The sequence below is a fragment of the Tubulanus polymorphus genome, chromosome 7, assembly GCF_964204645.1.
Source record: "Tubulanus polymorphus chromosome 7, tnTubPoly1.2, whole genome shotgun sequence".
Classification (NCBI taxonomy): Eukaryota; Metazoa; Nemertea; class Palaeonemertea; order Tubulaniformes; family Tubulanidae; genus Tubulanus; species Tubulanus polymorphus.
The window spans coordinates 3,121,640-3,146,857 of NC_134031.1; the positions used below are offsets into that span (position 1 = coordinate 3,121,640).

The 25,218-nt window shown below is 38.3% G+C and overlaps 2 protein-coding genes across 3 annotated transcripts; one reads left to right on the forward strand and one right to left on the reverse strand.

Annotated features, from left to right (window-relative positions):
* Positions 1 to 96: 96 nt before the first annotated feature.
* On the reverse strand, positions 97 to 10,403 carry LOC141908677 (protein GPR107-like). 2 transcript variants are annotated; one of them, XM_074798817.1, is made up of 15 exons: positions 10,297 to 10,403; positions 8,995 to 9,114; positions 8,430 to 8,480; positions 8,240 to 8,334; positions 7,324 to 7,705; positions 6,487 to 6,594; positions 5,776 to 5,912; positions 5,604 to 5,682; positions 5,037 to 5,110; positions 4,834 to 4,951; positions 4,477 to 4,607; positions 3,924 to 4,017; positions 3,763 to 3,810; positions 3,177 to 3,334; positions 97 to 2,688 (listed from the first exon to the last, which is right to left on the reverse strand). In XM_074798817.1, the coding sequence occupies exons 1-15, from the start codon at positions 10,390 to 10,392 to the stop codon at positions 2,577 to 2,579; spliced, it is 1,803 nt and encodes a 600-aa protein (XP_074654918.1). In that variant the 5' UTR covers positions 10,393 to 10,403; the 3' UTR covers positions 97 to 2,576. The 2 variants fall into 2 exon arrangements, with proteins under 2 accessions (XP_074654918.1, XP_074654917.1); XM_074798816.1 differs by having other exon boundaries at positions 8,240 to 8,337.
* A 1,853-nt stretch (positions 10,404 to 12,256) lies between these two features.
* LOC141908498 (uncharacterized) lies at positions 12,257 to 13,330 on the forward strand. The gene has a single exon (XM_074798583.1). It carries the CDS (start codon positions 12,257 to 12,259, stop codon positions 13,328 to 13,330), a length of 1,074 nt encoding a protein of 357 aa, XP_074654684.1.
* Positions 13,331 to 25,218: the final 11,888 nt, after the last annotated feature.

The following is a 25,218-nucleotide window of genomic DNA, read 5'->3' on the forward strand; positions in this document are numbered from 1 at the left end:
TCGATCCCTGGTGAGTGAGCACTTCACTATAACTCCTTAATCGTTTCGCTGCGATCAACAGACGAGGACAACTCGCTACTTTCTTTAAATGTCTGTTTTATTTATTCATATCATACTCATAACTTCATATATCTTACAATATCCTTTTGTACATACTCGTATTTACAATATATATGTTCGTAAACATGTTGTTCATTCAGTCGAATAAAGATCAACACACCACGACCCGTCAACGTATTCGCCAGGAAAATGACTACTTGAGATTGCTTCATTTTCAAAGTGTTAACTCTTGAGTCAAATCTTAACTCATAACTGTGGAATGGGTCCTGCTTATCTTTTGTTGTTAAGCATGGCAGGTCAGGCAGCACTGACCGGCAAACAAAATCCCGTGCTAAACCCCTATATCTAGAGGTTAACCAGCATCTGTGGAACTATGTCGAGAAGATCGTCTGATTCCAGTTTCGCTATAAGTTAATCAGGGTGAATTTCAATAGCCGAATTCACCGAGAACGTTCTAGGCAAATAATATACATGTAGATCCATGTTTACGCCCCTGTCTACAGTAAACTAAAATACATTTCGACAAAAAAAATCGTATCTATCACCTTTGTTTTAAATAACACAAAAAAACAAAAACGTTTACACAAAAATCAGTGCAAGCATGATAATTAAGTGAAGCCCATCAATGTTATCATGTATTTCATGAACTTCATTTTTGTGGTCTTGGATATGTACCGTAGCATACATGGATGATGTGTACATACACGCAAGGTATGAATTCGTTTTCTTGACGAGATTTTATCTGAAAGAAACAAATTCAGTTTCACAAGCAAATATCAACAGAAATTTCACATTTCGATGTACTATTAAGAATGGGAAACCTACTAAACCATCAATCACACCAGACTGAATGGCTACCAATGGGTTTTACGTATCAAGTTCAATCGTTGACTCTTAAGCGTTTTACACTCCATGGTTTAATCATCTTTCAACTGAATTTTTATGCTCTAGAAATAACATAAGCCTACTTATAAATAAAATATTGACTTTTCATATCAGAGATTCGCCAAGAACCTTAGTGTCTGATGTACCACAGGCGGGTACACAAGGATCGTAGAGCACCGTCGTAGATCATTGTGGAGACGGCCACACTACAGAGAGCGCTTGTAGAGCTTGTTTAAATAGAATGCGGATGACTGCGTGACTACTAGTGAACCTGGCGGATCCTCACTTGCCACAAGTGGAATCCTTGATTGTTCTCTAGAAGGAATCCTAGAGCTACAAATAGATGTATGATTGAATCTGTTAGGAATTTGGCCATTTTGACAGCGAACGAAATGCTGGTATTCAACAAATAAAAGCAATAACTATAAAACGTTAAATACAATTAACATTTACGCATATCTGTAAATACACTGGTAGCTAAGTAGCTACACGAAATACTGTTGTGCATATGATTACTTTTTCCCGTCGTTATAAGCATCGCAAAAAAGACACATTTCATCTGAAAACACGTAGAAAAATAATACCCGATCCAGACTCCAGACTAACGTCTGAGGAAAGTGTTCACAAAATAATTATGTTTCAATATATCATATCCATATATATTATGTATCATCGGTTGCTCACAAAAGCGCCACTTGTAAATACAAATTTACACGAAATATTTTCTTAGAAAAAAAGTTATAAAGCGGAACCTCGCAAAAACCTAGTAGAATTTCGTCCCTTAGAACAATTTGAATATTGGAACAAGTGGTCAAAAAGAACAACAGAATTACTGGTCCTTTGAAGTTCGTTGCTAAGAGGTTCCACTGTATATATCCTTACATCAAATAACGCCATTCTTTCAATGCAAGAACACCAACACAATCATATAACAATACATACATTTAAACCTTTCACATTTTGTCAGGAGTGAACATCCTGAAAATGTTGAGAAGAGAGAAACCTTGACAAAACTTCGACAGGTAAAAATATGAGTTAGATTCATACAAAAGATATATCTTGACTATCATTTTTTTCGAGAAAATGTGGGAAACCAATTACTATGGGGCTTCTCCCAGTTACACATCACAAAAACATACGGATTTATTATGTTTTTTTCAAGTTCAGTCAACTCTCAATTCTCCACCACTGTCGGCAGATCTAGGAAAATTGGAAGCAGGGAGTACAGAAGGAAAGGAAAGGCACTCTTGGGTTAAAGGAGCCACGCCTAAAGGCCTCAAGCAGGGGGGGGGGTACTCAATGATATACATCCGCCAAAGTCAAAAAGATGCAAATCCCAAGAGGATGAATGTCAAATTTACAGGTTTAAACGATTTCTGTCTTGACAAAAAGGGCAATCTCGCTGAGAAAGGGAGGGGTCTAGACCTCTCAACACAATGTCTCTAGCGGATAATTGAGGGTCACAGTTAATGAAAACCATTTTATTTCACCGTGAACTCAATTTGGAGAGTGGAGAGTTGAAAAATATGTTCGTTACTTGTATATGTATTACATCGATGCACGGAATCGGAGAAACTATGAGCACAAATATTTCCAGTAAAGTTTTTCTCCAGATTTCTCTATCGCGTTTATTAATCGTATTCGTGGCTGCTTTCACGTTTCTTCGCGGTCATCGCGTTCTTTTGTCCGTTCGCCGTTCGAACGACTTTCGTTACGGTGTCCAACGCTCCGGATTCAGTCAATCTGGAATAAAATCCGTAAATTAAGATCGGCAACTTTTACATCAGTACCCGTTTACAGCAGGCTCGAGGGTTCACTTTTACAGAATGGAACGCATTAACAAATTTTCTTTTTCATAGGGAAAATGAGGAATTTCTGACAAGTCAGGCGTAGATTTCTGGGGCCACTTGCTCAAAAGTTGGTTATAGTTATCTGGTCCAAGGTGGATATAAGCTATGGTTACAATTCAATTTCAAATTTGACTACGTCAACTGTACAGTGGTAAGCTTTAGCAAACTTAAGAGCAACTGACCCCTCCTGGGCCTTCTTACGAGAATATCTTCACTTCACTCTAAATTACAATGTAGGAAGCGCTATTTCCAAGAAAGGTTGATTCAAATCCCTCAGGTTCGAATCCACGGTGGGCGATGAATACTACCCTGAATGGCTGAAGGGAGAGGTTCCAAGCTACAAATAGAGGCACTCAGATGCCCTACTCCGAGGATACTCACATTTCGTCCATTTCGAAATCCTCCTCTTCCTGCGGAACGATCAGGTACGGATTATCCGAAATCGGGCGGAATTTATACCCGGTCACGACGAAGAAACCGAGCGTCGCCAACTCGCGAAACAGCTCCGTGAGAAATTCGAATTGGAATGGCACAGTTATCTAGAAAAATAGGCAACACCAAATTCAATCATAGTAAGGATGAAATTTCTCAGAACGTTTATGAACATTAATTAATGTTCACCTACACTTGCATTAAATGCATTCTAATGCGGTTAGGAAGTTGATTTTCTAAGTTTTATGTACTAATGTATATTATGGCAATGAAATTTCTTGTAAAAAAAAAAAAACTTCTGAAATATATACATTCAAAGTTTGTTATAACGTTTTAATGCTTACTGCTCACTTAACGGAAATATTTTTCCGAGAAAGGACTTGCTCAAACTCAAATTCAATAAAAATACTATTCTTAATAAGACATAAAATTGGCCTTAAGGCCAACAGTGTCAATGTAATAAACTTTTGATGTAATTCTTTTTCAAGAAAGATTTAAATGTGATCATAGTGAATTCTTTTTTGGTGGTACTTGCCTGCAGCAGATATACTATAATTCTGGTAAAATATATGTAACATACGACCTGAATAAAAGCAAAGGCACAAAATATAATTCACATATCCGAGTGGCTACCCGTGGGGGTGGTGTACTTATAGAGCCAGTTTATCGAAATGCATGGGATGCAAAAGATCTTACCAATATATAAAAGTGTCTAAATAATTTGAGCTTCTGTAAATTAATCGCGGCTTTGCCGTCGACCTTCGACGCTTCTGTCAGGTGACGAATCGACCTGTGTGTGTGTAAAAATGCAGACAATCGATGAATAAAAGCAGACCAATGGTCTTGTAGCTCACCTGGGCCCAGTTGCACGAAAAGTTTAAGCCTAAAACGGTTAAGTTTGAATTGCTGTCCTCATTGAAAACATGAAGTAACCAATGGCAATTACACCAAAAATTTGAGTTCTTTGCGAAACTCAGCCCAGAAAATTTTCTTATACAGTTTAGCCTTAAAAAGTGGATGAAAGGGTAGAGGGGCAAAATGAGCGAGCGAGAAAAGAGCAAAAGAGGAGCCACATAGAACAGCAAGAGGGAGCGGGAGACACAGACAATGTGTCCGATGAAATAAAGTGTCATCAGAATCTCTCAGCCTTTCTAAACGCTTTCTATTTTCATAATTTCAAACTTCAGACATCGGAAATAGGACCTTGAAAGGACTCTCTATACCGTACAATCGACAGTTCTAAACTTACCACACGACCGGGAAGAGAATAGCACCACAGCACAGCAGATCAACTAGAATAAACACTTGCGTCCACAACGTGAACTGTTTCGTCCCTTCTTCGCTTTCCTCGATGATTATTTGAGCGACATTCGCTAAAATCTGAAACAAACGAAGAACGATGGTGGAGAAGATACACAGAGAAGATTCCGTGTAAGATAAATATGAGAGAAACGCCGCGATAATTCAACCAAAGATCAGTAAGCCTGATGATGGCTATTAGTCTTTAGTCGAAACTTTACTTTGCTCAAATACGTAAACCTTTATTTAAAAATAGGGCAGAATTCTACTGTTTAAGAATCTCTTGAATAACGTATTGAAACTGTACCTGCAGAGGAATGACGATCAAAAAGATTTTCTTTTCTCGGTCGGACAACATGTGTTTGATGAAAGCCCATCCGGCGCCTATCAGAACGATAGCCGTGAACAGCAAGGCACCTTTCATTCTGAAATATGAGAAAATACAGCCGTTATTTTCGAAAAAAATCAAATTCCAACCGATTTACCAAACGTCTGCCGAACATGACTCACAAATGTGTAATATAGTAAAGCACAGCCCAGCCTTCTTCCTGGTAGCCCTCCTTACCGATGAAATAGTAATTGACCTGGAAAATATAGTTAAATGCGGATATTCTACATGCCGCACTATAAGATATTCATAACATAACAAACATTATCTATAACAGTCAAAATGTGACGAAATGCAAGTCTGAGGGATGAGAATTGATTACAGAACACCATGTCTAAGTTGGATAAAAGCTCAATATGTTGAGACCATAGTTTTTCTTCTCATTTTCAAATATATTTCTGCCCCTACGTCGGAAACTCACCTAAATCGTAGAATTCTACAGTCCAAATAGTCAAAGGTGTATAAAAAACTAAGTCTATGATATCAGTTGTTGATACACATATGGATCGAGGTCAATAGGTTGAGATTCCAGTAGCCCCCCAGTCAAAAATGTTCTCTTTAAGCTGCAGTTTTCAGTCAAAAGTTTGGAAATCTGAACTACTCAAAATCAGAGTTTGTTTCGGTCTTCCAGTCCCAAAAAATCCGACCTACGCACGGTTTACTGTATAAACAACCTCATCGATACCTACCCCATGGAAAATAAAAGCTATAGACTTGATGTAGCACAGCGCTAACATGATGTAGTGTATTTTGTAGACAACGGTCAACCTACGTAGACAAGAAAACAAACCGTTTTACGATTGTTGGTCGGACATTTCTACATTTCTTAGCAGAACTCAACCAGATGAAATCTTTACTCACTCCGACAAATGACGTAAAACGTAGAACCAAAAACATCCGAGTAGGAAATAAACGATAGCGAATGCGAAATACAGCGGCGGTAAAGGAGCATCGCCGGCCGAGAGATAAGTCTGCGGGTTCTTTTCAGTTATGTTCAACTGCAAAGAGAACACACAATAAAGATTAGTAATTATCAGAATCAATGTCTCCGAAATTCCTCACACCTGACAATGGTCTCTAGAGACTAGAGTCCAAAACGTTGTGTTTCTTAATTTTTGATTAATAAAATTCGTTTTAAATTCTGTATATAGTGGGTTTTAGACTTATTATCGATTCTCCATCTCAGAGTTTGGCTATTCTACTAATACTGTTAAGTTTCCACAATCGACTTTCACAAGCCGTCACAAAAACCATGTGCACCAACCCACTAGAGAGAGATGGCTCCAAATTTGATGAGCCATCACTTCAGCGTACAGGCAGGTGTGCAGTGTTTTGATTTCAAGCATTCTTTAAAAGCTCCTTTTCAAGGACATTTTTGTTAATATTTGTCTTGCGTCTGTGAATATCATTCAGAATGCATTGTGTTGATAAGGTCAATAGCCTGCAGGGCTGGAATATCTTTCCATTTGCCGTGCGAGGGAAAAGTAAATCCAGAACTCCCTGATTTTCTATATAAAAACCCTGAACACATTACCCCAGCACGAACATATGAACTTCATGCAAACTACGTACCGTAAAATTGACGGCGTTGTGCTGTTTTTCGGGTCCATAATTACCGCAATTATGAAAGAACAAGTTGTACAAGCCTTCTTCCTCTTTACGTCGAATCGATACGATGAACTAGAAAAACAAACGAAAAATCTCATGAAATTATGATGCTAATTGTGACTTAGTGAAACATGCTTATGTACAAGTACATTCAAACTTAGTTAACCCTTTCAGTGCGTCTACACCGCAGTGCGGTGTATAAATCAGTGATGGATTTTGCTAGTACACCGCACTGCGGTGTATTGATGTAATTAGTAATTTGTAATTATCGCTATTGAAAAATGGCAGCAAGTGTCAAACATAGTGAAATACTAGTAACTAACGATACACCGCACCGCGGTGTAGACCCACTATAGTGGTATTCCCATTGTTCAACACACTAGGGTGGAATTCTTTAGAATTTTCAAATTTTCTCCAGCACTAGTATAGGGTATTGATTAGTCAGCACTGAAAGGGTTAAGCCATCATTGGATAAGTTGTCACGTCGCTTGAACTGTCAGTATTTTTTAGCCTCAATTTGTATTTCAATTGGATTTACTAAGTGTAATGAATCCCAGCTGAGAGGATGGGTCTACAAGGGAATCAGATTGTCATCTATCAGTCTTGCAATGCCACGTAGTTCCAATTTCTGCTGAAGGGGGATAGGTCTACTAGGGCAGGGTTTCACACTGTGGCAGTGTAGTGATGCCATAAGATTTGAATCACTCCTGGAAGATGACAGGGGTTTGTATTGCATCGATCTAGCGATACACTCCGAGGCAACCGGATGCGAGGAACGAGTTCCTCGACGTTAACACTCACGTGAACGGTGACCATCCCGTGTACGTATTGTATCGGAAATGACTTGTTGATGAGACCGCCGAATTCCGAATCGCTCGCGTTCACGGCCGGTTTCACGGCGGCAACAGCAACTGCGCCGCTGGCTGATTTCGAAGACGACACATTTTTCTGAGGCACCATTACCACCGGGTTTTTTTCCGGGATAATCGAATTCTCATCTCGATCGGAGGCGGATTTTTTGTCATTCTTGTCGTCGGGTATCGAGCGTTTCTGCGGCATGTGAACGTTCAGCGATTTATTCGCGCGACTCCGACTTTTTTTCAAAGCGATCGTATAATCGGTCTCTTTCCAATTAGTGATTTCGATGTTGCGCAAGTCTTTGCCTTTTCGTTCGACCAACATTCTGAAAACACAAACACATTTCAAACTCTCTGTTCAGATCATCGTCAGGTTGAAGTAATAACTAAAACAGGAATACGATTAAAAGGGAGTAAAACTGGCAAAATTCTTAAGTATAAAAGTTTTATCTAGATCACTAGAGGATTTAAGGCATCATAAATCATCAAATACCAGCCATTGGGAACTGATGTTTTTTACAAAACGCAGCTTTTTGATATAATCAGCTTCAAATCTAAAGAAGGAAGTATGATGAGGGCCCGCGTCAGAATGAGGAATGTCACCAGGTTCAAATCCCTATGAGAGAGGATGGGTCAACTAGGACAGGGGTTTGTTTGTATTTTGAGTGCAGGTCAAAACCCTGCTGAGGGAGGATAATCTACTACTAGGGCGGGGGTTTGTATCATGACAGGGTGCAGGTCAAATCCATGGGAGGGAGGATGGGTCTACTAAGGCATGGTTCTGACTAAGAGTCTCATGATTCTATCAAATAATTCAAATCCCTGCTGAAGGAGGGACGATGAACACTTTTAAACCTTACCGTTTATTTTTCAAATCCATTCTGAATACGATCATTGATAAACTGTTGTCTTTAGTTATAGTGGGGTCATCGAGTACGCACGTATCTTCTTTATTCTTCTAAAATGAAAAAGCCCAGTCAGAATCCTTTGAAAAACTGACTAGAAAATGACATAAATACCGAACAGTTACAGCGACAACTGATGACTTACCAGGTACGAAGAGATGCCGGAACTAAGTGTTTTATCTAATGAAAACCCGAACTAAAATTTGAGAAAAATAGTTTTTTGATTTCACATCAATAATAGATTTCATCTCAGGAATAGGCTCGATATAAAGTCCTCAAAAATATTAAAGTACTAGGGTTTATGTAGGGTAGGTTTAGCGTATAAGAGCCAAGTTAGACACGAAAGGGAAAGGCCAGGGTCTAAGATAGGCTATAATTAGATAGATAAAGCTTAAGACAAGGGGTCAGACTAAGGTCGTTTTTTATTAACCATTGAAATTTTGTGGACATAAAAATTGCAATGGACGACCACAAATTGTACGGGTATATTATTTGCGGCCTCGAAACGAGAAGAAAAACAAAACAATATTATGTAAATATAGCAGTTACACGGCATATTAGATACATAGGTCATTCGGGCTAGGTCTGGGCAGGTGAGGATTAAAGAGAATACAGTATTTCTCTAATGTGAATACCTCACTATAGTGATTAGATTTTTCGGGAATCAAGAGAGTTGATTATAGAGTGGTTTGTTTCACTGTTCTACTTACAGTGTTGGTGCTGGACATCGCTTCGAGTGAAGTCGAACCAAAATGTGACAGCGTCACTGACAAATAACCGCCTGTCAAGAATCCGAACGTACTACAAACAATTTGCTTTCGAGAGTCATTCTGAAAATACGAAACAGACATCGCTTTATCTTACAATATGCCTACCGCTCCGGTATTGACGCAATTGAGGGCTCAAAATAGCAAAATTTCGAAAACTGTGATAGACGGAAACTATGTTTCTATTTCCCCAGGCCTAGACCTTCTTACCGAAGGAGAGGTTGAAATGTAAATAGCCATCTTTATGCTTACCATACTATAGACTATCTGATATCTCTTTATACTGGTTTGTACTAAATAGGAGAGTCACTTGACATGAAAAATACTAGTCTTAATTGAGAATGAACAAGAAATTATTCTGATTTTTTATATTTTCAGTTCACCCAGTCCTGGCAGTGGCTGTCTCCACAGTGTATCTACGTTGCTCTACGATCCTGTGTAACCACCCACCCAGACACGTTCATTCAAATTCGCGTGACTTTTGCCGACAGAACTACTGTCGGCATTTTTGCCTGTGTTCAAACTGCGATATCTCAGCAAATAAACAACCGATTTTGATAAATAAATTATCTCCACTAACCTTATGATGTCTTACGTTTGTTCATTATATCATTTTGACGATAAATCTGATTTTAGTACAATTAAATTTAAGATACAAAAATGATGCGCTGATTAGCAATGAGACACGCATCGCTCAAGTGTCTTGTTGCTAACGAACTACAGTGTTACAATGCCTAGTTTCAAAGTGAAAAAATGGTGTCATTTTTGCTATTTCTGTATTTATATCGCATCAAGCACGGAGTATGATGAAGGAACCTCCAAATGAACATAATAATTATAAAAAACTGAATATGTGAGGTTTGTAATGATAGTTTATTTTTCACAATCGATTTGGTGAAACTGGATTTCTGGTGGTTTAAAGTCACAGTGATTTAAGAGTATTGAGAAAATGTCGTTCGTGTCTTAGTGTCTGTGGTACATCAGACACTAAGGTTCTTGGTGAAATTTTTAGGAGTAATTGAGCTCTTGAAAAAAAATAGAAACTAATAATCGCTGTAGTCACATCTGAATATAGCTATTATTCGTCACTTGAGTCATTTCTGAATCAATACTTGTCAAAAAATATTTGTTGTGATCAAGAAATATAAACCACCACAACACAGTCCCAACAGAAGGCCGGTTTTAGATTGAATTTTAAGAAATATCAGCAGTTATTAATGTTTGTGAATGAATGTCTCAACTGACCTCTAACTCTAATTTATGTCGACGGGCGTCCGTAGACGGAAAATGCATTAAATGAAGCGAAATCGTGAACAAAATCGGCGAAATCCACATCATCATTACGTTCGCCATTTTCTATTTTTATTTCCTGCTCCACGCGACCTTCAAAGCGAGGGATGATTTCACCACCACCATGCTTTTGGAGTCGTCCTATTTATCGAAGTGGCTATTCGCCCCGGACCCGTACGGATAACTCCGAAGCTATTCGTACGAGCCGGCGTATTTCGCGGGCCTGCGTTTTTCAAAGTGGTATTAAGTTATCCCTGTGATAAGGCTATCCCGGTGTTAAATTTCTCTATCCCGGTGATTGTTATCATAGGGAGAAATTTCTTTTTTTTCAAAAGCATTTTTTTCAAGAGCCGTATCCCGGCGATAGCAAAAAGAAAATGGCTGATGATTTCGATCTTATTTCTCACTTCAAGAACTAACTTAGGATTTCTTGACATAATAGATTCCAATGCAAATAGAAATAATAATCGCAGTTCAGATCACAAGGCCTAGATGCAGATTGGTGTTTTTATACATTTAATACATTTTAACACAGGGGCCTACTATAATTGGCGTAGTGTCGAAATTTTTGTCACGGAACTCTTCCATTACGGCATTTTACATCATAGCAATTGCGCTAATGTATATTTTGTCTTAGGACTGGTCCATGCGAAGCCACTGTGTTAATTTATTCACTATGTTTCATTCGGATGTAAAAGAACTAAGAGTTAAACTAGAAAGTGTTAATTAAATAAACAGAAAAAGAAGCCACGATTTGGTTGTCGTTTCCGTTTAAGGTCGATTCTTTCCATTGTCAATGGATTGTCGCCACGGGCACTAACTATATTAGCTTGGATTCCGTAAACATTTCTGTTCAACTCGTACCAAGGAATTATAAATATTTCTACGGATTGTTTTCATTTTCCTTTTTTTCTCTTAAACTTCGACCCTATGGGGGCTAAACCAACTACCGTTCAATAATCTGATCGACGGACAGAATTGCTTACATAGAGTATGTATAGGTCTCACGTAATGTATATTTTTGTATATCACTGACAACTAACGGCTGGTGCGCTTTACCGAAAGATGTCGAACAGACGATCGTACAAACGTTCGACTATAGCGTTCCGTTTTTAGAGATCAATCGAAAACTGGGTTTGAACATACTTCCTCTCTAACTAACACTGGATAGACGATTACGTCACTCTTTTCAGGATGCTGACTGCTTTAATCATCACGCGAAATATTTCCAGGCTGTTTGCTAAAATCTTTGCAATTTAATGTCCATTACTTATCAGAGTCTAATCCCGCAGCGAAATGTTAAAATCGTGCTAACTAAGCGATCACACGATTAGTGGACTTAGATTAAAGTCAAAATACTGATATTTGAAATTAAAACCGATTATAATGACACTGGTCACTTGTCACTGTGTCGCCTATGGTTTGCAACAAAGGATAACACTTAACTCATGGGTGTTAACGGACGTATATCACAGTTACCTACTAATTGCTGTAAGTGTGATTAATATGCAGCAATTAGCAGATAGGTGGGAACATTTTGCTGCACATTAAGTTCAGTAAAAGACGGTCAAATGGACCGATTAACGAAGGGTCAATTTTCACTTCCCTTACCGTTTAATGAAGGCAGTTTATAAGTTCGCCAAATTCTCCAAGATGTTCACAACGATATTTGGCACCGAGAGAAGCACCACATGTGAGAGTTCACTTCATCATAAGTGTATTGGACGGCAACAACAATTATTCGAACTTTCAAGAAGTGCACCTTCGTGATATAGCTTTTTCGAAGGAGTTACGAACCGCTACGAATTAAGGTTATTCATACTGTGACGTTTTTTAAGAAGTTCTAGAAGAAATTCCACCAAGGCATTCAATGGATTTCCCATCAACTACAACCGTGCCAGCAACAATTACCGCGATGGAACTCAACATTTCGACTTCTGATTTTGCTGCTATCAACTCAACTGAAATCCCTCTGAAATTGAACGGCACGGCGATGGTTCCCCCTACAAGGGAGCTACGGATGATGTGGACGTACATATATGTACATATATTGCCGTACGTCTTCGTGGCTTCTGGATGGAAAGCGTGGTTATTCATGGGCTTACTTTCTGTCGTTGTTCCGTTGGGTATTTTCGGTAATATAGCCACAGTATTGATTATGCTATTCAGCCCGATGAGGCGACATCCATACAGCGTCTACCTGGCAGCCTTAGGAATCTGCGACTTTCTGAACACTTGTTTAAGACTGATATTTTTCGTTAATTTGTGCGGGGCGATGCTCTCCTACCCGAAACCGATCATAACAATCGCCTACAACGCTTTAACCTGCCGCATATTCGCTTACGTATATACGTGGCTGCTTTGTAGCAGTAAATGGATGATCGCCATCGTAACCGCAGATAGATTCTTTGCCGTCGTTTACCCGCTGGTTTACCGGCGCTTGTCGAGTAAGTCAGCCGTTGTAAAAATAACCACGATCGTCTTCTTCATATCGGTGATCGTCTGGGTGTATTGTTTGATACCCGGGGTGTTTGACACGTATATCCCGGGGGTCGGGTGTTTGAGCGACGCATTACCCGCGACTATTCATTTTCTCATCACGTCCGTTCTCTTCAGTCACGTGCCGATGATCGTCATCACTGCCGTTAATATAACAATCGTTGTCAGCCTTAAACGCAAGACGCAAATGGGCAACAACGTGGATAGAAAGTTACAAGCGCTGAGTCGTATCACGAAACTTTTGTTGGTCGTATCGAGTCTGTTTCTGTTAATGGCGGCACCTGGTGCGTTCACGTCGGCGCTCCGAGCGTTGAGATCGGATCTTTGGTGGATCAACACAGCCTGGGAGATGAGTATGATTACCTGGGACATGCATTACTCTCTGAATCCGCTCGTCTATCTGATCTCATCGGCGGAATATCGACAGATTTTCTGCGTCTTCGTGCTGCGTGTCAGGAATCACAAGGAAAGCACCAAAATACAGTCTTAGATGCACCAGTCCTACGTAGAGCTGAAGATTTTCGGCGGTATCCAGTTTCGGTTTCAACTATAAGTTTATACGTGTAGAACTTGTGATTAACTATACAACCACTCCGTATTGATAAACGCTTATTTTAAAGAAAGATTTGAGCTTAATGTCTAATTGTTCAGTTACTTCTCTAGAAAGTTGGTGACAACCTCCCGAAGTAAATAAATTGACTGATATGGTTTAGTATGTGTAAGTAACAACGCCTGGTCTGTAAGAACGCCATCAGATTTACTGCTCACTTTATCGCTAACATTTTTTCAGAGAACATAATTTGCTCAATCTTACTCGATTTCAATGGAAATACCATTCTTTATATAACGCTAAATTCGTTATAACGCCATGTTTTTACTGGTCGCAGCAGTACTTTGTTTATACCTGCCCGGGAGGTCAGTTTTATAGATCCGTTTCATCCTCGACCAACTGAAAATGCGTTGAATAACGTACCGGTATACTTCATAACTAGGTTAGCACTTTTCATTTGAAATTGCGCCGAGCGCAGTTTTTTAGTTGATTTGGGAAATCACTCATTTTTATCTCATCTGGGGATGAGTTTTGGCGGCCCACATTAGACACATGCACGTACATTGTACTTCTTCATTTGACGTATAACTATATTCCTATTCGCATTCCTAATATATCGTTTATGTATTACTCATTGATTATTTGATATATCGTTACAAATAGATACATTTTTTGTGATTGCACAATTTATACTCAGTGACGTTGCATGTCGTTGAGTGATCAGAACCACTAATTGGATTGTACATGCAGCTCATTTTCAAGTTGCTTTTTGAATGATGACGAGTAATCCGGCATCGGTTGTATCAGTTTGAAATGAAATGTAATGAAATGTTTATTTGATTAAAACCTATAATGATCTATGTTGTAAAGTTGTTGCTCACCTGAGAATAAAAGCTGCACGCTATGCATTGGAAAGAAATTTGATTTTCATTTTCTGCATTGGAACGGAATTCTATTTTCATTTTCTGGGATTCGAACCTTTCGAAGGACAAATGTTAATCCAGCTCAATCTCATCAACATCTCGAAATATCAAGATAAAACTCTTATTCATTGAAGGGATTCGTGGACACTTCCCGCATGCGAGACTAGGCTCGTATAAGCCTCTTAACTATATTTGAATCATAAATATATCCACAAATGTGACATGGGTTTTCTATCACCTCATAAGCATATAAGACCACAGAATGCTACTTTTGGTTGAATTCTAAATGTATGCACTAACTGATAGTACCGTGTATACGTCGTCATATTATCACTGTCTGATATCGATTCAAGCTGGGCCAACAAGAAATTGTTGAAACGCATTATTTTCCAATGTTTAAATTCTCTATTTAGAAATGGTTTCAAATTCTCTTAATTCTTTGTCTCGAGTGAAAAGTTTGACGACCAGAATATTTACAATGTAATATCCAGTTACCCAGCTACGATCGGGGGGTTATATCACACTGCACCATCAGTAACACGCGGAACAACGACAAGATTCGTAGCTCTGACTCAGTCGCGTTCTACCAGACACGTAAGTACAACTTAGTGGTGATGTATTGTCTTGATTATCAATATAAATCAGAGCTTATCGCAAAAGAGGCTACGAAGATGTGGGTCTCGCCATTAAACACATTTTGTTCCGATGTAAAATGCCTATTAACAAATATACTTTTTCTTTTTCCGCAGGTTTTTTTTCAAGCGCTTTATCTACGATGATTAGTAAGTGGCTTTTAATTCTATTAACAGCCGTGTTTCCTAAATTTGTAAAAGGTTTTACGAATGACAAATTTTGAACACTGGCAAACAGGCTTTGACGTCACACGCACAGGGGCTATGATAATGAAAAAATTTATTGCGATAATTCCAAAAGATGATTTGATCAAGTTTCCTACGTACCCGTGATTTAGCAATTTTACAGTTATTTCGGAAAATACCATCGTGTATATAAAATCGATAGTTAAGACTGGTTTTCGAGAGCGGTTTCTAACTAAAAAGCTTTTCCTGCTACGAAACGGCCGGAGCGATTTCCGCAGTTTGAGAGTTTTTAATAGCGTGTTTGGGTGGGGAGGGGCATCGCAGGAAACCGCTGCGGCAAGCGTTTTCGCGGCTGTTGGTTTTCGCAATAGATTTTTCCTTCTCGGACAATTTTCACGAGCGGTTCCTTTAGCAGCAGGAAAAAGTTAGTTTAAGACAGTTGTTTGCAGATTTGTCTGGTTATCGGGAAGGCAAACTTGATCTATGTTGTTGACCAAATCGGAAATCATGCTGCAAAATCTTTCGAATAATCTGTTTGAATGGATGATATATTTAGTTTCAATCGGTTTTGTTTAATATTCATGCATACACGATCAATAAATATTTAATATAATGATTTATACTCTTATAAAACTCATAATGCATATCAGCTATAAATACTACGTTTATAGATATTTGATACTTGTGCATTTTCAGGTGAGATGCATAAATTCATCGCTCCACTTTGTGGGATTTTCTTGTCCATCTTGGGCATAGCTGCGGCTTATAAAGAAAAAGAAAAACAACTGACGGCTGATGATATACTGCAGAGGTTGATTCGAGGTGGAGGCGGTTATTGCGCCACTGGACGCTGTAAGTCACCGTCTTAGATTAAAGTGTTCATTTCTGGAGAGAGCCATCGGGCACTGGGTTTGGAAACTAGTGATTGTTATCGCCCGATCTTTCGGCTTCTCAAGTGACTATCGCGTGTTCTCTCGATCTTTTCTGCTTGATTTGAAGACTAATTTTACCGAATGTAATTCGACTAACTAATGATCTAAAAATAAATGAAATTTTCCTTCATTCGGGTGTTCATTGTTTCTTCGCATGTGTTCTATATAAGGTGATCTCACCGAAGTTATCGCTAGTACCAATCTAATGATTGTTTCATTATTTCAATTCCACCTCGCGTCGCATCAGTTCACGCAGACACCAATCAGAGGGAAATCACCGACGGAAAGTAATTCATTTTCTGAACGTGTTAAGATGCTAACAGCCAGATTCAGAAGGGTACCAACTGACCCCAAAAATGTTGTTACAAATTCGCAACCCGGGTTAACATAGGGTTATGTAACTTCCATTCTAGTAGAACGCCTGAGTTGAATAATTTTGTTCCCATCTATATGAAAATATATTGAGCTTTATTTGGTCGCTGCGGATATAAGGCCCTGAGGCCGGTTGCATAGTCATGACTTAGACTTAAGACCAGTTTAAGACCAACTTAGTTCTATGGCCAATCTAACACCAGTCCTAAGACTTAAGATCACTTTTGGACTTTAGCCACGACTGTACAACTGGCCCCTGATTACATATATCTGTTTTTTTTTCTTCTCAACATTAGGCAATTGTCTCTTTAGAGTATCATAAATAAAGCTCTTACGTAGTGTAAACGTTTCATGATAGCAAGATCCAGCCAGGTGGACATGAGACGTTCGGGTGCACGTAGAAACCAGATACGTCCTGAATTCCCGTTGCATCAACAGTAAGCATCTCACGACTCGAATCTTCAGCCATGCAGCTTATAACAGCCTACACGAGGTTGAAAAGTGAATACGACTTTAAAGGAACATCGATTCTTTTTCATTAGTTTCAAGCGGCGGATCGAGTGGTAAGAGCGTTCGACCCTAGGGAAGCTATGGTCGTGACTTCGAACCCCATACACATTGTCGTCGGGCAAGACACTCATCCCCATTGCCTCTCTCCGCCCAGGAGTAAACGGGCTCCTGGTCTGATGGATGACTTCTGAGCGCAAAATAGTTTCACTTCTCCTTAAGGAGAGATGGTATAAATACAAGGTTAGATTGGGGTGATACAAAATACCACTTTAATAGAAAGCGCCGTTGAACCATGGCTGAGCGTTGCGCTCCTGTGAGAGTATGCTGGTTTAGTAATTCTGATATCTCAGATTTCTCTATCTATTTCCTCTCACGGGGTTTGTGCTCTTACTTTCGCGACAGAGGGCGACACAAGTATCGTCCAGTAATATATAAAAACGAAGATACAACGCAACTCGAAAACAGGAAATACGATAGAATACCTTTTCGACTTTTTCAAGATTTGTTTTCAACATACTACATCAGAAATAACTACCACATAAAATCTCGGATGATGTATTTTTGAAAATATTAGATTCCAGGCCAAGGATCAAATCGGCACAAAATATATGTTTTTTATGTTAATTTAGAAAACCTTTCAGACAGACGAAGTTCAACATTGCCCCCTTAAGCGAAATAATCTTGTAACGATCATACCAATTCCAAATCCATATCTTATCGGCATTTCGAAGTACCAAAATAAAATGTATTCATAATAAACCGTTTTACAGAAGTTGGCTAGCCGCCATTTTGTTTGGGCTCTTTTTTCCTGCATTGTCGGGTCATTTTTTCACTTTTCAAAAAACTATTTGTGGTGCGCGTGTTATCATACTTCATTGGTCCATTGATGAATTTTGACAGTTTTAGCAACATTCAAACCGTGTGAATGTCTACCTTTCAAAAAATGTAAAATTCATTTGTCAAATTGGCAACAATGCGACGTGAGAGCGATATAAAAACCCGTGGCCAGTTTTTGCCACACGCGTACAAATTCAGTGCACTCAACTTTGAAGCTCGTTATTTTGAGAAAAACATTTCGCAATAATTCAACCATTTCAGGACCTCTGTGCATGAACGCCCTCCTTTCAAGGTAAATTTAGAATTCAAAGATATCTTCGATTTCTACATTGTTAAGGTGTAAATGTGAAAGCGTATAAGACCGCAAAAGCGTTCTAACTTGTGGTTGAAATATAACTATCACATGCTAATCCATTGTCATATATCTGTCGCTGTCTAATATCGATTTAAGCAGACATTTAACAAGAAAATTGAGCAATAATTCTATAAAACAGTTGATTACACATTTTCCATTAGCTGTTTGTATTCACTAATTAGAAGTGGATTCAAATTCTCTTAATTCTATCTATTGACTCAAATTTGACGGAGCAGAATATTTACCATGTAATATCCAGTTGCCCATCTGTTTTCGAATCGTGCAGGCATCCGGGCTTCATATACGGCACCGTCAGTAACACTGGGAACAACGACAAGATTCGAAGCTGTGACTCAGTCAAGTAAGTTCTACCGTTTTTTAATTTATACAGTGCCTTTAAAAGTATCATTCAAAGATCTTTAAAGTGATGTATTTTACTGTTGGATGAAATCTCCCAGGTAATCGTAATAAGAGACTACAAAGATTTGGGTCTCACCAGAAATACGTTTTACTCCTAAAAATACATAACAACAACAATTCGTTTTCTATTTTCCCAGGTTTTTGTTCGGACGCTTTGTCTTCAATGATTAGTAAGTAACAGCCATGTTCCCTGAATTTGTATATGACCATATTATCTTCTGTTTTAACACAAATTTCGAACACTGTCAAACAGACTATGACGTCACGCATACGGCTGCTATAAATAGGCCTACTTCAAAATACTTCATGGCTGCTATGACAAACTAGTGATTTAATCATTTCAAAGCAATCAGAAGATATTATTGTATAGATAGAATCGGTGATCAAGGCCGGTTTTCACGAGTGATTCCTACTAGATTTTCCTACGGCTTTTCCTACTATCAAAAAAGGATGTATGCAGAAGCAGGAAACCGTCGCGCAGTTAGAGCGCATCAATATTGCGGGGAGGTAGGGGGCAGAGCTGGAAACTGCTGCGGCAAGCGTTTTCATGGCTGTTAATTGCAATAGCTTAGAAAAAAAGCTTAAGCCCGTGAAAACCAGCCCTGTTCGATATTTTCATAGTTATTAAGGAGGCAAAGTTTATCTATGTTTATTGGAATAAATCTGGGATTATGGTAAAAATTCTTGAAATAATGAGCTTAAATTGTTGCCATTTTTTCCAATCGGTTAAATAATCTTACACATTCATTTCAGAATCAATTATTGTATCAAGCACTATAGTACTTAGATTTTAATTATTATAAATTAGGGCATATCATATCAGCTAATATACATTTCAGGTGCGATGCTCTATTATCACTTTGCATTTTTAGTTGAGATGTTTAAAGTCATCGCTCCACTTTGTGGGATTTTCTTGTCCATCTTGGGCATAGCTGCGGCTTATAAAGAAAGAGAAAAACAACTGACGGCTGATGATTTTCTGGAGAGGTTGATTCGAGGTGGAGGCAGTTCGTGCGTCAATGGCTGTGGGCTCAGTTCCTAGACTCAGTTCATTTCTTGAGAAAGCCATCGGGCACTAGGTTCAAAAGTCCTGGTTTTTCATAATTCAACGCGCCCGATTTTTTAGCCTCTCAGGCGACCGCGACACGCAATCTATCATTACTTTCAGTAAATTGAGAAAACTCATCTTACTTTCATTCGACCAAAGATATAAAAATATATGAAATTTCGCTTAGTATGAGATTCTTCTTTTGTTTCTTGACGTGTTTTGTTGAAGGTTATGTGTACTTTTCAAGGAATCTATTGATAACACGGGTGTAATGGTTTTCCAGAATAAGACATGGTTAGAGAGAATGGGAAGGCTGAAGCGGAGTTCTACCGATGGGAACGAAATACATTCGAAAATACGTAACTCGCGAGACGTTGAGTGTCAGGTTTATAGGTATTTACGATAGCTGTCCTAAAAAGGGCAACCTCGACGGGCTGGCAAAAATCCGGACCCCAAAAAACCATCCCGAGATCCGCCCCAACGATGTCTTTTGTAGAATAACGTTTCAGATTCTTCAACACGCCGAGAATTACTTTATAAACATTTCTAGCAATAGAAAATAATCTACTAAAAACTAAAGATTCTAGCATCAGAACAAAGATGGAGGTTTGTTTCTATACCGACCTGACATATCAATGCTGATAGACGCTCCATTCTTGAATATTTTCATCGATCATCAGAAGCAGATCGGAACAACAGCATACAATTGACGAGTACAGTATTATTACGAATAGTTTCATGTCGCTTAGAAATATATCGTCCGAACACAACTTCAAAACTGCGACCCTCCGTAGATATATATTCTTGAAATGTCCGCAGTAACAAAATTGCAACAACCGACCGATACTTTCGATAAAGTAACATTGAAGAAGTGGTTTTATAGTGAAAGTCCAGATCTTTATAACTAACCGAATATCGAGATCCAACCACGAAATACTGAATAATGTATGCTATATACTGTATTCAAATCCATAATTCTGCGTAATATTCCATCGAACTATGATTTATAATCGTGTAGATTCGCCATAATCATTATTCAATTAGAATTATCGAGAAACGACTAAACTTCATAAACAATAATCCGTCGTTTAAACTTGTACAAGCAAATGAAGCCAGGGAATGCTGAATCGGCCATGTTTGTGTGATAAGTGCGATTTAGTCTCATATTAATCCGTTCAATTATCTACTCACTCAGAAACTTACCGATTAATAACTTGTTCTCGTGTGTATATATACCCCTTGTTTCTACTTTATTCCCTTACACCTTTTCACAATCTCAAATTCAAAGTAAAGGCTTCATCTATGACCTTTCAAGAAACAATTACCTACCTGGATATCGTCAGTAGAAAAAAAACAAGATGGGAATCATAGTAAATAGTAACTACCCTAACCGAATCAACCAAAATCGTCGAATGTTTGATGAAAGACGGTGCAAAAAAGAATAGATTCAGAATAGATGACTTTGAATGAATTGATAGAATCTGAATCGCCCGAGACGGAACAAATGAAAACTCGAATCAAGTTGAACGAAATTTATTTTCAGATAGAATTACAGTCAATTACTTTATTCCTAAATCAATCCAACAAGAGAAAGTATGTGTCGGCCTATATTGAGATATAATACGGGATTTTGCGATAGAGACTTCACTCAACACCCGACAGCTTTCACGAGATATAGAATGCTTTTTAGCCGCTACAGCCGGTTCCGCCGCAATCAGGTGGACCTCGAATTAACCTCTCCAATAAAGCATCAGCCGACAGCTCTTTTTCTTTTTCTTCATCGGCTGCAGCCATTGCCCAGATGGACACAAAAATTCCACAGAGCGGAACAACGAATTTAAACATGTCACCTAGAAATGAATACATTGATCGTACAGAGCGTATAGGAAAAAACTTCCGAAGTTTAAATTAGGATATATGTAATTAATGATGATAACCTAAACAATTAACTTATTGTAAACTAAGTAAGCTGTTCCGTGGTGTGAAGAAATCAAATTGCATTTAAAGATTTCTTGTCGCAAATCTCAATGTTCAGTGAAATGGCGGTGCGCAGTGGGAGATCCCTTTTGCGCGTAATCTCAAACTCAAGCGGGTACAGGTCAGTCGTCAGGAAAGATATTCAAAAAAAAATTCAACAGAGGCTTAAACTGCAAATAACCATCTTTAACCTCTGTGAAAATTAAAAATATAGCTTTAAGAGATACTTAGATATTTTAGAATTAATAAATATTGCGATTTCTTTTACGCGCGGTTAAGATGTGCGGTCCTTGGTTTCACATCGTCACTGTTCTCAATAGTTGCGTTCAAAAATTCTAAGAAACGCCAGCAAATATCTGCATTTCATTTCCTTTAAAATGGTGCATAAATTAATTTCGTCGAGCAAGGGACTGCAGAACTATATGATATTCAATCTAAACTTATGTTTTAAAAATGAGCGCAAATTATCGCAACAATGGGGACCTCGAGGGACCGCCACAAAATGACGCCTAGAAACTGGAAACTTCTTTATTAACGCCAACATCAGTGAGCTATGGCCAAAACTGAATGAATGGTCGTGACAGATTTTTAGAAGGATATTTCTTCTAATTTTCAGTAAAATCCAGCATCTCAATAGCTAAACTTTGACCCTTTTCTCTCACTCACCCGCTACTCATTTTTTGAAATTTTAGAATACGCATAGTTTTTACAACAGCCAATATTCTGGAGGAGGCCACATAGGAGCCTTAAGACATAGACATGATGCTATTCCCGTTAAAAAGACTTATTCGACAACTTACCTATCATCGTAGATACGTGCTGGAACTAAACAAAACCTACAAACATCAAGACGTGCATTTTTTTAGGGGCTTAGTGTGGTAAATTGATTCATACACGTCAAAAGATATTGAAAGAGATTATGCTTACGTGCTTTGTAGAATTTACCGATGGATTGTTCCGGAGCTGTGAGACTCGTCTCCTGTTGCTGGTGGCTACTTATATGATATCTACTGACAAACTTGAATTCTAGAAAATCGAATCCACTTTACACTCGTGAACTTTTAGAGTGGCGTCATATTAAATTTCAGTTGGTTCGGTGTATTAAAACCTTAGTAATTTGATTCGATCTTACAGTTAATATGCAATGCATTCTTCAATTCTATAGTAAATAAATATATTATTATATTTTGCATTTCATAAAACACCAGCGGAGATTAAAACCCTTTCAGTGCTGATTAGTTAATTTCAGAAAGTGCTGGATTAATAATTAATAAGTGCTGGATTATAATTTAAAAATTTCCAAAAAAGCGTGCTAACGGGCACCCTGCTTTAGTGTGTCTACACCGCGGCGCAAAGACCATCGCCGATTTATACACCGCACAGAAAGGGTTTTAAAGAAAAGGTTCTTTGAAATGTTAGAGGTGTAATACCTTTTACACCTAATAAAATCATCCGGATAAGCTCATGATAATGATAACTGAGTTTATCCTTTATCAATAAAAATGATAACTGAGTTTATCCTTTATCAATAAAATACTGATGAGAAGCGTAATCATAGGTTTAGAATTGTTCAGGCCTACTACCATTTCTAACTACGCAATGGTCAGATACAGGCATCCAGTTGGATTTTTGCAATAAAATCTGATTACGAATATCCCAAATATCAAAACCTTGTTACATGTGTTCTGCTGTTCTAAGTGGTCTGCTGGTTGATGTCAGTTCTTCATTTGGCAAATTCATGTAAAAGAATCTTTTTGGTGACAAATATTCTCTTCCAGTGGTCTGTAGCTGAAGTCGGCTAGGTTATCTACATCAGCTAGTGTAATCGTTATAGCACTGGACAATGAAATTATCATGAAGTATTTCGCATGTATGATTAATGTGGAAACAGACTCAATCAATCTAATTTGCGATAAATTCATATAAAGTCTTTCATCCATAAAATTCGTTCATAGTGTTCCCCACCAGACGTGCTTCAGACGTGCTTCAGACGTGCTTCGCCGTTCAACATTTGTTCGTATCGATAACAATTGATGTAAAATTACCGAAATTTCGTATTCAGATGTTTGCAGCTTAAGCGTGAAAGTGGATTCATATTTCACTCACTTTGCAACGCTGAATGAATTGAAAATAGAATCGATTACATAGATCGAGTTACTGTCTGATGCGATAAAACCGCGTAATACGTGTCGGATTCATGTATGCACCATCGAACACTTTGACAGATATCAGAATTGCAGAATCCAATTCAACCAAAGAAGTAAGAGGTATCTAACAATGATTGTTTCAATTTTCATTTTTCATTTCTAATCAATTAGTGCCAGAATTTACATGGTTTTTATGTGAGTTCATCCGATGTGACGTAGGGTTTTCTATTGTTTTCCTTGAGATATTTACATAGTAACTTTAATAGCTGGTGGTTCTCTACGTCAGTGAAATAATCCTGATCTGTGTGACGAACACACTGATAAGCCAAATCTAAACCAGTCATATCTAATCAGCAATTTTTCAATGACAAAATATATCGTATTCACACTGGATTCTTAAGGAATACTTTGTTAGTGTTCATTGACGATTCCGCCCATAAGACCAGGCTGGTACATGCCTCGAAATATTTGCATCGCATACATTAGTAAGATGCGTCTAATCCTCCCTCGGCAGGGATTCGAACCTGATGGCATCGCTACACGAACTCGATCAGGTTCGAATCCCTGCCGGGGGAGGATGGATGAATCGGTAATGTGTAAGTTTATAAAACTGTAATTGAGGATAAACTTTCGATTGCTAATATATGCCCACTGCTGTACTGCTCGTCGTCATATTTACCGCTGATATCGATTCACGCTGGACGAGCAAGAAATTGCGTGATAATTCCATAAAACAGTTGAATAAACATTTTCCATCAGCTTTGTGCATTCTCCTATTATTAGAAGTGGGTTCGAATTCTCTTAGTTCTTTATGATGAGTTAAACTTCGACGACCACGATATTTACAATGTAATATCCAGTTTCCCATCTGTTTTCGAATCGTGCAGGCAACCGGGCTTCATATACGGCACCATCAGTAATACTGGGAACAACGAGTAGATTGGAAGCTGTGAATCGATCTATCGTCCACTGAACACGTAAGTTATTCATACAGTGCCTTTTTACGTTTGATTCCTTGGTCTTTAAAGTGATGTATTGTTTGTATGAAATCTCACAGGTTATCGTAATTAGGGGCTACTAACATGTGGGTCTCACCAGAAATACGCATTATTCCTAAAATGCATAACAACAATAATGTGTTTTTTTATCATTTTCCTAGGATTTTATTCAAACGCAGTGTCTACAATCATTAGTAAGTGGGACTCCATTTACACTATTAACAATATTGATAATAACGAAAATAATAATAATTGTTATCATCATCATAATTGTTATTATCTTTATTATTGCTATTATTAAAATGGCTTTTGTTTATGTCCTGTAAGTTTATATGCTACGTTACTTTTATTTTCTCGTCATTTCGCCCGATAATGGCTGTTAGTCAACAGCCGAAACGTCGTGGTTTCGTTTTGATAATCTATATCGTATGAAAATTCGAATTGTGGGACCTCTTCGGTTAGAATAGCTAGGTACCAGTGTTTCGCAATAC

Excerpts from the sequence above, each read along its gene's own strand:
- LOC141908677 (XM_074798816.1), bottom strand. The coding sequence starts at position 10,392 with ATGATGATGTGGATTTCGCCGATTTTGTTCACGATTTCGCTTCATTTA. Across the intron at positions 8,338-8,429 it reads CCGGCATCTCTTCGTACCTG|AAGAATAAAGAAGATACGTG; the intron begins GTAAGTCATCAG and ends TTTTCATTTTAG. Across the intron at positions 3,335-3,762 it reads TTATAGTATATCTGCTGCAG|ATAACTGTGCCATTCCAATT; the intron begins GCAAGTACCACC and ends CTATTTTTCTAG.
- LOC141908498 (XM_074798583.1), top strand. The coding sequence starts at position 12,257 with ATGGAACTCAACATTTCGACTTCTGATTTTGCTGCTATCAACTCAACT.